The sequence below is a fragment of the Silurus aristotelis genome, assembly GCF_946808225.1.
Source record: "Silurus aristotelis genome assembly, chromosome: 2".
Taxonomy (NCBI): Eukaryota; Metazoa; Chordata; class Actinopteri; order Siluriformes; family Siluridae; genus Silurus; species Silurus aristotelis.
In genome coordinates, this window is record NC_139575.1 from 32,697,676 (window position 1) to 32,711,824 (window position 14,149).

The 14,149-nt window shown below is 37.6% G+C and overlaps 1 protein-coding gene across 1 annotated transcript in view; it reads left to right on the forward strand.

Annotated features, from left to right (window-relative positions):
• Nucleotides 1-7,977, forward strand: part of mylkb (myosin light chain kinase b) — a 40,046-nt gene extending 32,069 nt beyond the window's left edge. Inside the window, exons 8-18 of the mRNA XM_083524102.1 lie at nt 437-742; nt 857-898; nt 1,088-1,178; nt 1,275-1,478; nt 2,901-3,118; nt 3,344-3,467; nt 3,665-3,817; nt 3,951-4,074; nt 4,201-4,291; nt 4,414-4,548; nt 6,544-7,977. Of these exons, the coding sequence (XP_083380228.1) occupies nt 437-742; nt 857-898; nt 1,088-1,178; nt 1,275-1,478; nt 2,901-3,118; nt 3,344-3,467; nt 3,665-3,817; nt 3,951-4,074; nt 4,201-4,291; nt 4,414-4,548; nt 6,544-6,797 (1,742 nt within the window). The 3' untranslated portion in view covers nt 6,798-7,977. The remainder of the gene's footprint in view (nt 1-436; nt 743-856; nt 899-1,087; nt 1,179-1,274; nt 1,479-2,900; nt 3,119-3,343; nt 3,468-3,664; nt 3,818-3,950; nt 4,075-4,200; nt 4,292-4,413; nt 4,549-6,543) is intronic.
• The last annotated feature ends 6,172 nt before the right edge of the window (nt 7,978-14,149 follow it).

The following is a 14,149-nucleotide window of genomic DNA, read 5'->3' on the forward strand; positions in this document are numbered from 1 at the left end:
AGAGTTCTTTTCCTGTACTTGGTCTGTGCAACAGAAATAACATACATACATATGAGCATGATGACACGCCTATTATGCAAGTATACTATACAAAAATTTAATTTGTGATTTTTTTTTTACAATGGCACCAAACTGAAAGAATATAGAAAACATTGCCCAGGGCAAAGTGAATTAGTAGCAAAATAGCCAAAACACTGCTGACAGTATATGAGATATGAGACATTAAGGGAGAGGTAGGGTAAATTCTGAGATCAGAAAACAGAGCATCACATAAAGGTAGAATAAAGGTGAATATCTAAGTCACAAAGTCATATTGCTGCTAACTCAAAGCTATTCTGTTTCACGTGGCATTCCCGGCAAATGTTCTTCCAGGAAGCAGACATTAAATTATGGACTTAGCTTGAAATGTCCTTCTCATTGAATATCTCTATGTTAGACAAACCTGATCCACCAGCGGGTGTCCCAGCTGCATCAGACATCCGCCGTTCCTCACTCACCCTCTCCTGGTATGGACCCACATATGATGGGGGCAGTATTGTCAAATCGTACAACTTGGAGATTTGGAACTCCCTGGACAACACCTGGAGTGACCTCACGTCCTGCAACAGCACCTCTTACCATGTTCAGCAGCTGCTCCCTGACCGCCAGTACAAGTTCCGTGTGAGTGCCGTTAACATGTATGGCATTGGTGAACCCAGCGCGGAGTCAGAACCCGTCACTGTGGGAGAACCTGTGGTGTCAGGTAAGAGGGAGTGACAGCTAGTGAGCATTGCTTTTAGTTTTATGGTACAATAAAAGAGAAACATTGGTTATGTAGATATGGGAATGTGTAATGACGTTTTTTTTTTCTCCATAGAAAAAAAAGAAGAAGAAGCAGAGGCTGCAGCTTCTGATGAAGGTATGCAATCAAGTCAGTCTGCCAGATGTTTACGTTTATTTTCCAGTAAACTTTCAACCCTTCCACTAATCCATGCATCTCTACTTTCATATACTTTATACAAATGTAAACCATGGAATTTACTGCTATACTGTATCTGTACCTCTTTCAGAGAGCAAAACTCAGGTGTTTCTTCTTCTGATTGTTTAGATTTAGATAAAGAGCCAGAATACAGAGATGTGGTCATAAAAAAAGACTGCACTGTTAAAGATTTTTACAACGTAGAGGACCGTTTGGGAACGTAAGACATAACTGCACTTTCCTCCCAAATAAAAAATCTGTATCTCTTCTCTTTGCACCTTATTTTAACTTTCCCTCTCTGCCTCTTCTCTGTCAGTGGCAAATTCGGTCAGGTCTTCAAACTGGTGGAGAAGTCGACCAAAAAGGTGTGGGCCGGCAAGTTCATTAAAGCCTTCTCGCAGAAAGAGAAGGAGAATGTGCGACAGGAAATCGGCATCATGAACAGCCTCCACCATCCCAAACTTGTGCAGTGTGTGGACGCCTTCGAGGGTAAATCAGACATCGTGATGGTTATGGAAATGTAAGTCAAGTACAAAAACAGGGTCCAACAAGTATGTTAGGTTAAAGAAAGCAATTTTTTTTGTTAAGTTAGTTAAGGATATTTATGTGAAAGGAATATACTTAGCAAGTGCTAGCAAGTGCTAGTAAACATCCATTGGGGTAGGAATCATGCTGCCCCATTATAACATTTTTAGACCAGGAGAAACAGCAGACAGGGCACCAGGATCTTGCTTAATAGAAATAATTTGAAGAAAATACATTTCAGCAAGCAAAGGCAAAGTTCAGACAGCGTAATATTGCAAATATTAGGAAAGGAAAAGAGGGATTATAGGATGTGTAGTATCCCTACATTAGAAATACATGTGCACTATGGCAACCTTGATTCCCAGAGGATGAAATGTGTATTAAATGTTGGTTTAATTGAGCTTTTTGACAAATACAAATAAAGCTGTTGGAGAGAATTTTCACTTGAACAAAGAAACACGAGATACAGTATATAATACAATTCAAAACAAGCTCTATGGCTTTACAGCATGCTATCATATTCTTACTCTATGTATCCATCAGCAGCCTAAGACAGACGTAAGTAAGGCACAATATATACAGTAAATTACAACTTTCTAAGTTATATACAGGAAACAGAAGCATGTGCAATGATAAAGTGTACAGTGGAAGACATGCATGTGCAAACCTACCTGCAAAGGTACTGGGTGTAGGTGTGTGTTCCAATTTGTCAGATACATATTACAGGGCAAACATACAGTGAAATGATTTTTTTAGAACCCAAAATACTTGCAATAAAATAAAATCTAGTACAAATAAAAGATGCATATACTAATACATTGTAAAGCAAAAATATATATTACGAAAATAATAAATAGCTGTGTTATATATACAGGACTCTTAAATGCCCATTATAAGGTTACTATATAAGTCAAATTTAATAAACCTGTTACTCTTTCGAATGTAATATAACTCTTTATTATTGTCTCCCTGACTCATCACATTCTGTGGTTAAAAGCCACTCTTGTTTCTCATTTTGTTCTCTTCTCAGATGCTTCTGAACTCATTAGAAGGCCTGATGCCTTTTCTTTCTTTCCCCAACACCCTTAAATCACCAGTTTGGCTTTTTATGGAGAGAGCAGCAGAGACAGTGGTGTATGATTGGAGAAGTGCTTGTTCTCCTTATATAGTGTTAACAAGCCTGAGTGAGGGAGGAGTTAAAGCACAATATGCACAACCTTAGCTTGGCAGCCATAATGGAAAAAAGGGCCCCGATTTGAATCTCGGTTAGAGTGTGGGATTTGTTTACTGTACCATAAGCAGAAATGAGCCTCACTTGTTTAATGGAAAGTACTGATAAAAGTGGTGTCTCTACAACCAATTGTGTTCCTGGTATTCTCTGATTGATAATCAGTCTGTCTCTTTTGTTTTGTTGTAGAATCTCTGGTGGCGAGCTGTTTGAGCGAATCGTGGATGAAGATTTCGAGCTGTCCGAGCGTGAGGTCATTAAGTACATGCTCCAGATTATCGATGGCGTTCAGTTCATCCACAAGCAAGGCATCGTGCACCTGGATCTCAAGCCGGAGAACATTATGTGTGTCAACAAGACAGGCAGCAAGATAAAACTCATCGACTTTGGCCTTGCGCGAAGGCTAGGTATTCATCTGCTTTCTAAACTGGTGAAAATGTATTGTCTTTAATATAAACCAGTTTGCTTAGTGGGAAAGGTGGTCCAGTCTGTCAGTCAAGTGCAAACTGTGTATTAAGGCATTGTTCATTATCAAGAATATCCCATGAAACCATTAAATGTGGTGTAGAATTTTCAACATTCTCACTTGTCATTTGAGATGAGCTGATTGTGGTGGTTTTTTTCTGTCATAGTGGACTCCGGTTCCCTCAAGGTTCTCTTTGGGACACCTGAGTTTGTAGCTCCTGAGGTTATTAACTATGAGGAGATTAGCTATCCAACGGATATGTGGAGCATTGGGGTGATCTGCTACATCCTGTATGTGAAACAGACTTCTTTTCAAAACTTTCTTGAAACACTGTGTTGAAAAGAATTTTATTATATTTAAAGGAAACTGTATGCTGTGTACTGAACAGGAATAAATGAGAACTCCATGAAAATTCATTCCATTTGGTCCATTATCACACTAGAGAAACATACCTACCTGCACCCATCCTTCTGTTTCCTCATTTTAGCCTCAGTGGTCTTTCTCCATTCATGGGGGACAACGATAATGAAACACTTGCAAATGTTACCTCAGCAACCTGGGACTTTGAGGATGAGGCTTTTGATGAGATCTCAGAGGAAGCCAAGGACTTCATCAGCAACCTCTTAAAGAAAAATCTGAAGTAAAGTCAAAAGTATAATCTCGTTAGCTAAACATGCTGTAATGGTGGCAAGAATGTCTCTTAATTGTCTGGTTTCTTCACGGAAAGTGCTTTTGGTGTATTTGCATTTATGAAATCATCTTTCATGCTACAGAGCCAGATTGACGTGCGCACAGTGCATGGAGCACAAATGGCTTAAACAGGACACCAAGAACATGGAAGCTAAGCAGCTCTCCAAAGAACGTATGAAGAAGTACATACTGAGACGCCGATGGCAGGTTCGATGTCTCAATTTTACGATTGATGACACAAGAATAGAAAGTGGAACACCTTAATCAAGAGAAAGTATTTTTTGATTATTCACTTGTGCTCATGAAACTCACATTCCTACCTCTGCTCTACAGAAAACAGGAAACGCAGTGCGAGCCATCTCCAGATTCAGCTCCATGGGAATGTTAGGAGGAATCGGACTAAAAAAAAGCTCACCAACTGAAGGTAATGGATCATGCTAACATAGCCAACAGACACATACTGTATAATCTTAAAGCAATAGTAACTGAGGAAGTGAATGTGCCAAGGGTATAACAGGGAGCATGTTTCTATGTATGTGCAATCAGAAGCACCACCTGCACCATTCCTAGAGACTACAGAAGAAGAAAACCACACCCCTGCTGCTCCCACTTTCTCCCTCGTCATCCAGGACGTGGAGGTGGTGGAGGGTAGTGCCGCCCGCTTCGACTGCAAGATTGAGGGTAATTAAAACTCAACCCATAATCGTCTCCAGGTCTGAGTCTGGGTCTATTGGGAATGTTTAAATCTAATCACATTTACTGGTGATCCAGTAGGATTTACACAGTAATGCAAAAGAAGATTTGTATTTAAATATTAATTATATATTTTAATTCTCATATATTAGATGTACAGTTACATTGGCCTGCCACCATTAATTCACTAAATTTACTTTCTATACTTGAATTGTAAATAATAGCACCCTGTTTATATGGTTATTAATTTCTTTATTTAAACATAATACCACATTTTGGTTCACATTTAACATTTTACTTATTGATTTGGATCTCTACATTCAAAACTAGGGGTAATTCTAATAATTTTGTTAATTCTAGCAATTCTTTTTACATACGGAACCTAGTTAAAATCTGAGTTCCCACAGGAATGTATTAAGTGGCGGACCGCAAGTTTGTTTTGTCTCCATCTCGCACCTTTTTATTATTATTAAACTTAAAAACATACACAATGCCAGGGGTATAAAAATGAAACTATATTTAGCATTACTGTGGCTACTCAATCTGTCCCGGAAATAAGATTTGTTTTGCACATGCATGAAAACATTAAAGAATATATAGCACTAGCGTTAGCCGCTTACAGGAAAGTGGCTAACAGCAAACGCTTTAGTATTTTATGTCCAGCTTCAATCATTTTTGTTAAAAGGAGAAAAATCCTGACAATTCCGCATATCCAGGAAGTGAATTTATTAAAGTATGCTAAAATAAGTAGATAAGTTAAGCAGAACATATCTTTAGAAAATGTAATATTAAATTTAAAACACACACACACACACACACACACACACATCTGTATTACCCAAATGGGGTTGAACAAATGTAAACTATTGTAAACTATTTAAAAACTATTTCCATTTATTAAATTTTTTTAATCAATTTAATTTATGTCAATTTAACTGACTCAATTTCATCAATATAATAAAAGGTTTATTATATTAATTAGATTAAATTTATTTGATTTGTATAAAATATTATAAAATATTATTTTATATATTATTTAAACAATCAGGCATTTTAATAAAAAATTGTTTTAAAAATGTAAACTGTCTGTAAAAATGTTCACATACCAGAACTTAAATATAATATACCCTCACACCCTTTTTTTAAACAGTTCTACACCGAGGCTGCCACCTCCAGAAATCTGTGTAGCACATTATCATTCCTTATTATAGAAAAAAAATCATTACATGAATCATCTCATAGGCTTTTTGTGCTAAGAACCGCAAGCTTTACTCCATCTAGTGAGCACGATCCCCAAGCATGCAATTATTGAGATAATGATAAGCTATATTCTGTATTAACTTTCATTCATATCTAAAATTTTTTTAAATAGGATACAAATTTGCATTTACGGCTTTTTATCAGACGCCCGTTTCCAGTGCAACATATGTAAATCATACAATTGAGCAGTTAAGGGTTAGGGGGCCAGCAGTGGCCGCTTAGTGGTGGTCGGATTTGAACTCATGAGTTTTTGATCAGAAGTCTAAGATCTTAACCACTGCGCTACATCTTACTTCCAAGTAAAGCAGTGAGGGGCTTTGCTTAGTAACTATTTTTATATCCATAGAAAAGGGTGGGTGGTCTTGTAGCTTAGCGGTTACGGCAGTGGACATTATCTCCGAAGGTCATGAGTTGAAATATCAGCCACACCAGTTTGCCACTCCTGGGCCCTTGAGCATAGCTCTTTATCTTATAGCTGCTCATTTGTATAAATGAAATAAATGTAAGTTGCTCTGTTAAAGGGGGTCTTTGACACATACTGTGAATATAAGAACATATCTTCATGCTAGTGCAAATAATCAGGGTCTAAAAGTCTTTTAGGATAAAGCCTAACAACAAAAATACAAATCTTAGGCTTTTTTTCTTTATTATCTATTAATGGGAGTTGAACTGAGAAATGTGAGCTGACCCAGCTTAAAGAAAATATATTTGTATTTCCATCAGGCTACCCAGATCCTGAGGTGGTATGGTACAAAGACGACCAGCCTATCAAGGAGACGCGTCACTTCCAGATCGACTATGAAGAGGACGGCCACTGCAGCCTGGTGATATCCGAGGTGTGTCCCGACGACGACGCCAAATACACCTGCAAAGCGGTGAACAGCCTGGGAGAAGCCAGCTGCACAGCTGAACTGATGGTGGAGTTCATGCAGGGGGAGGAAGGTGATGGGGAGGAAGAGGAGGAAGAAGAGGAGTGAGCAACATGGCGGATGAGGAAATGACGACGAGAAGGGACGAGTTGAGAAACAGATGGAAGACTGAATCCTGTGGGAGCTTCGAATCTCTTAAATCTCTTCTTTCTTTGCTGCTTTTGTTGTGAACACAGACTGTCTTACACCGATGCAAACGTTCATGCGCTTTTCTTTACAGAGCAATGGTAAAAAAGTACGGACTGTTTTTAATGTGTGTGTGTGTGTGTGTGTGTGTGTGTGTGTGTGTGTGTGTGTGTGTGTGTGTGTGTGTAATTGTGTGTGAGCGCTCAGCAAGATCAAAGACATTCCAGCCTGTGCTTGGGTTCAGAGAATCATCAGCCAGTGAGCTCTGTTTGGCCAAAAATGGACAAGTGTCAGAACTGCATGCCTCATCGAGCAAACCTTTCAGTGTCGACATTTGGACTTCCAAACCACTCATATTGCTCGTTCTCCAGAACATCCCCACTTATTTTAGAAGATGGGTCACGCTCTTTTAGCTTTCCCCAGTCTATCAACTATTCTTTTTTTTTGTGCATGTTTCAAAGTTCTGCTTACACTCTAGCACACTCAAGTGGTGAAAAAAATACAAATATATTTAACATATTTAAACACTAGCATAGCCTAGCATGACAATTGCATCCTAGACTATGGCTACTAATACACTTTTGAAGACCTGAACGCATAATCCGACTCATGTTTGATACATTCTGAGCATCAGCAAGTGTTTTGCTCATTTGGGGCTTTCCATTTAACATGTTAACATCACAGTGCTCTGAAAAGTGTTACAATCTCTCCTGCAGACTTCTGCCGTTTAGGGCGTTCTAAGATTTTATTTTATTTTTTATCGTGGTCAAATTGCATGACTGAGCGTTCTTGCATATCGAGGTGCATATGATTTGAAAGGTCCCATCGCAATCCTCATCCTTTATTTATGTCTTTGTACAGGCTTATTGCCACCATGCTGTGGGTTTCTGAGTCATCTCAGAGAATGAATACTTTCACACTAAAACTTTGATGAGTTTTACACTTTACATAATTTGACAGGAATAGTAACAGAATGAATACAAAATAAGAGACAAAATCATAAACCAGGTAAAATTATTTAATATAAACGTGTTGGTTTGATCAGTGTCATCGTTTGCATCCAAATTTGAGTATCCACAGAAATAAAAGTCTTTCCCTCTTAGTATGTGTGTGTTTGTTAATTTCGTTATAGTTAAATTCAAGTACAGTATCTCACAAAATGAGTACACCCCTGATTTAAGAAACTATTTTTTATATGTTCTCATTTTACAATAAATATAGAAAAATAAAAATTGTATATATTTTAGTCCATATGCAGCTTGTATAGCAGTACAGATTTACTAGATAGTACAGACATTATTGTCAAAATAACTAATGACAAAAGGGAGTACACCCTAAGTGAGCATGTCAAAACTGTGTAAAAAGGTTTGTCACAGTTTTGTGACACAGTGTCAATATTTTGTGTGAGCACCATTGTTATCTAACACTGGCCTAATCCTTCTGGGCATACAATTCACCGGAGCTACACAGGTTGTTGTTGGGATCCTCTTCCATTCCTCCATAATAACATCCACTTGAAGATGCCCCACAGGTGCTCAATACAGTTTAGGTCTGGAGACATACTTGGTCACTCCATCATCTTCACCTTCAGCTTCCTCAGCAAGGCAGTTGTCATCTTGGTGGTGTGTTTGGGGTCGTTATTATGTTGCGGTCAGGGAACCAACCCCAGCCTTTAGGGTTGCACAAGCCTTAGTGCCGGTCCCAAGCCCGGATAAATGGGGAGGGTTGCATTAGGAAGGGCATCCAGCGTAAAAACATGTGCCAAATCAAACATGCGCATGGTCCGCTGTGGACACCCCTAATGGGAGAAGCCGAAAGTAAGTTTATTATGTTGCACTTTATGTGGCGAGGACACTTACCAGTCCTTGGTTCTGTGTTTTCTGTTGTCTATGTAGCACCAGGGTCCTGGAGGAACGTTGTTTCATTCTACTGTGTACTGCGTCAGCTATATATGGTTGAAATGACAATTAAAGCTTTTTGACTTCTTGACTTGACTTGGAACACTGCCGTTCGGCCCAGTTTCTGAAGGGAGGGCATGATGTTCTGCTTCAGAATGTCACAGTACATGTTGGAATCCATGTTTCCCTTTAATGAACTGCAGATCCCCAATACCAGCAGCACTCATTCAGCCCTAGACCATGATGTTTGACTGTATACATTTTCTTGGTTCTCCTCACCAGGGTGTCACCGCACTCGCTGGACACCATCTTAGTCGAACAAGTTTATCTTAGTCTCATCAGACCACAGGAAATGGTTCCAGTAATTGGACAGGTTGTCTTCAGCGAACTTCAGAAGAGTCTTTCTTCTGGGATGACTGCGATGCAAACTGACAAGCGGACCTTCTGCTTCTGCAGCTTTAAAGCAATGCTGACAACACTCATGTGTCTGTTTTTTTAAAAATTTTACTTACTTTTATGGACAGCTATTTTAATATCACTGGTTGTATGTTGAGTTCTTATTAGAGGACAGTAGATATATACTGCTATACAAGCCGCATATTAACTATTTTAAAATATATCCAAGTTTAATTTCTATAGTATTGTCCCTTGACGAGATATACATGGTTGCTGAAATGTGAGGGGTGTACTCACTTTTGTGAGATACTGTAGATGTTCATATAAATAGTACTTTGGAGATAGGTGAATAAATAGTGGCTATAAAAGCATGGATTAGTACAATTGTGACAGTACCATTAGCAATACACACATGAACACAAACACAATATAACAAAGTTTCACATTTATTGCTTTCATTTATTCAAGTAAAACTAGTGAGAACTTGGAATAGCTTCAAGCTGTGTCCCAGCAAGGTCACATGTCTAAAATAGTTTTTATCATTAATCAATTTTCTTCCCTCCTGTTTGAAGAATATTCAGACATTAAAAATTACCTAAATCATGCAAGGTCAGTCCAAAATGTGCATCATCTGAATATGGATTATTAACCTGCTGAGTTGGATTTTCTTACTGATTGGACCTTTGGGATCCTTTGCCTTTATACTTGCCCTTAAACCTCAAAAGAAGACTGAAGAAGGAACCATCATTATCCTCATTAGCAGAATATTATGATCTAGCAAAATCTCCTTTTTTTTACTTTTTGTGCACTGAATGGATATTGTGCATCAATTAATAATATTTTTATTATTATTTTTATTTGTCACAATAATCCAATAATGGCAGGTTGTGAAGGTAATTCAGAAGTTTATCCTTTAAAAAATATATATGGCTTTTTGAGATAAGCAAAGCCATACATGTAAAAATAAAGCCATAATATTCAAGGGACTACCAATTTATTTAATCATGTCATATTTATGCCTGGATTATTGGCTTTTAGATGGTATTCTATTGCTTTTTCCTTGCATATATAATGAATAATGAAGTAAAATCAACACTGCACCAATAACCCATTACCCATGAACCATCCATTTGTGTGATTTCTGAATAAGTTTGTAGTTATGTCTGATGTTTGTATGCCAATGACACATGATGCTCAAATACATCAGTCATGTGATGCACACGCCTCCCATTTTAGCAAACATATTAGTATATCCTCTCAAGGAACAATACTGTAGAAATAAAACTTGGATATATTTTAGAGCAGTAAATGTGCAGCTTGTATAGCAATATACATTTACCGTCCTCTGAAAATAACTCAACATATGGTCATTATTGTCTAAATAACTGGCAACAAAAGTGAATACACCCTAAGTAATCATGTCAAAACTTTGTCTAAAGCATCAATAATTTGTGTGAGCACTATTACTATCTAGCACTGCCTTAATCCTTCTGGGCATGGATTTCACCAGAGCTGCACAGGTTGTTGCTGGGATCCTCTTTCACTCCTATATGACGACATGTACAAGTGATCTATCAATGATCCAAGCCATGCTCAACATTTTAGAAACATCTTTAATCAGTGTCCCCTTGTGGATATGTAGGGAATTACAGCCAACTGCTGTAGAGTGGGTCAGAAAGGCTGTTTCAACGTATTATTAAAACTATTGCTTTAAATATATTTAGATTATTATTTTTCTTATCCAATATCCAAAAAAAATTAATAACAAACTATAAGCTGGAATTCATTGTGTGAAATTCCAGGCTGCAGAAGGCTATGAAACATTTTCATACATTTACACAAAGAATAATATAGTTACTGTGAATAGTGTAATGTATTGTTATTGTATTACATTATTGTAGTACAATTGTAATTGTAATACAGGAACCATTATCACCATTTTCATGAACCATTATCAACAGGTTTTGTTGCCCCTTGGATTCTTGACAGCTGTTTGCTTTCAGAGAGAAACAGTGGATAAACAGCTGATTTGCAATCCCCTTTAAAATGGCTGATCTTTATGATGTTAAAGATGAAATTAAGGTCAGTCACGTTCGATTTGACCTCGTTGTTATTGAGATACATATTGAGAAAGAAAATTCAAATGAAAATCAAATAGAAACTCTTTCGGGTTAACCAGTTGCCAGGTATCTAAGGGTCTTCAGTGCTTGTAAGTGGATAGCTATTGTCCGGTTTCACAATGTTGGTCTTTGTAAACCTGGGCCCAACTCAGCACATACTGTTTAAAGATAATGGTTCCAGCTAATCTGTGCAGAGCTCGTCAGCTAAATCAAAGTCTCTTTTCTTTTCACGCCACACAAGACAGCTGGTCCAGTAATCAAAGCCATTTTACATCAAATGCTTGGAATAAAAGTGTGGAGTTTCAACCATATCATGTAAACTTTATATGTCTAAAGAAAGTCCCTTTATTTTTATTTATTTAGAATTTTTAGAGTTTTTTTTACATTTCCATAACATTAAGGCTTGTGGTCCTGAATGCAGCAGCTACTGTATATGGTGCAAATCAACACATTTGTGTTCTACCTGTTATTGTTCCAGTATGTAAGTTTCAAAATATTCTGAACCTTTTTGCTCTCAAAAGTAGAAACAATTCAGTCAGTTCAGTTGTTTGCACTGGGGCAAAAGATTATATTTTGTGTGCTGGTGGTCTAATGTCTTTTAGAGATTCGTAGCCACTAAGACCAGTGTTATTTCATGTTGTCTGCAACAAACAGCAGAAAAGCTACAATGTTGGAAACGTTATTTACCATGCATGGTCATTTTGGGGTGTGTCTTTATGCAAATAGGCATAAATGCAAGAGTGTAATGTGTCTATGTGCAGTGGAGCAAATAAGTATAAAAAAAAAAAAAAAAAAAAAAACTGCTTTAATTGTGATACTTTTTACCTATAAACATTATTGTGTTTTTCTGTCATGCATGAAATAAATGTTTGAGTATATTCAAAGAGGTGTTTAATGTGGGAATATAATGAGGACAAATGAAGCAGCGATGAGCAGAACATAGCTTGTTCTTGATGGGTGAATTGACAAGGGTATTATAGCCCAGATTTGGAGATGTGGCTGGGATAGAAGGTCAAGAAGTGGCCATACATGCTAAGTGGGATACATGCTACTTTTGAGGGAAAATAATGATGAATGAACTTCACCACCATTTTTGGAAGGAACTTGAGTATTCTAGGATAATGATGGCAAATAAAGTAAAAATAGTAAAGTGTATTAAGGGTTCTTCGATACATCATATATCGTTGTCAGGAGAGTCTTTTAGTGATGGTTTCGTTCGTGAACGATTCCTTCATTTTTTACTTGACGTGCATGAGAAAAATTAAGCCCCAAAGGTTATGTACAGGAAACAGAATTGAGTAGTTCACCTCTCGACTTTTCTAGTCTGAGAATAAATTACACAGGAAATAGAATGGAGTAGTTCATCTGATGAATCTTCTAGTCGGGTTGTTAGTTATTTTGTCACGAGTTATTTTGATCACATGCACATTATCAACTTGTGCTGTTAATATCATGAACAGCAGCTACGCTATTTCCTCTCCACTGCTTCTCTTTCTCTCCCCATCCCGAGGCTTCCTGAGGTTTGGCCAGCTCCAGTCACGTCCCACCTCGTGAAGAATATAGACTTTAAAGGAGTAGATGCCGAACTCCCAAACATCCTGAACCATCTAGAGACGTACCAGTGCCAATTGGATCCCACTACATGTGTGGAGTTTTGACATTGGACCTCCGGGAGTGTTTAAAGGCTCTGGCATGGAGAAGCTGATGCTGGATCTGTGATGATCACAAATGTTGAGCTCAGTAGCTCCTAATTTTATACCAAAGACTGTAGAAAAAACTTTACTTATAATCTTATACTCCTGTACTCATGTTAGTTCTCACTCTCCAGTGTTCTGTATTGTTGAAAGATTTATGTTCAAACTCTTGATGTCACCCAAAGGGTTCCCCTTTTGAGCCTGGTTCCTCTCAAGGTTTCTTCCTAATAACATCTAAGGGAGTTTTTCCTTGCCACAGTCGCCATGGCTGCTCATCAGGGATAAATGCACACCGTTCACCTTGACTGTTGATTTCTGTAAAGCTGTTTGAGACAATGTCTGTTGTGAAAGCGCTATAGAAATAAACTTGACTTGACTTGACGTGACGTGACGTGACTCCTAAATACGCCGCACAATGCAATAGATCAGGTTTTTCGAATCTTGACATTATTGTTACAATAACTATGGGAGTCATGAGACTGAGGGTGGTCTGTGTTGTTAGTTCTTTTGTCTCATTAATCCTATAATTATTGTTTATCACTCATTTTGTTTAGCTTCATTTGTCCTTAGCTACATTGTCATATTTTTTAACAACTAACAACTCCGAATAGAAGATTTATGAGATGAACTACTCTATTCTATTTCCTGTGTAATGCATTTGAGAGATTTGAGAGATATGAGAGGTGAGCTACTTATTTTGTTCATCATTTGTCCTTAGCTACATTGTCATATTTTCATTATTAGAACTATAATCAAAGTTCCTGTATGTAGATGTGTTGGGGGATCTGTTTATTGAAAATTTAACAATTTATATTATTTCTGATCACAGGAACGAAATGAACCAAAATGACTCAAAAAACATTCGTTCATTTTGATGAACAAGTTTCAAAGAACCAAGTCACTAAAATAATCCGATCTTCTCATCACTAGGGTCTATTGTTACAGGCACACAGTGAGACAAATCGCGCAAACTCTCGCGAGAACTGCGTTGCGGGTTGCGATCTGAGGGCTCGGTACTGAAATGTAATGAAATGTAGTGGAATAAAAAATAAGATATCCGCCATTAAAATGTAGAGGATTAAATATAAATTCAAGTTTTTTTTTAAATGAATTAAAGTACAATATTGAGTGCTGCGCTATGGGGGTTGCATTTACAACTCCACGTC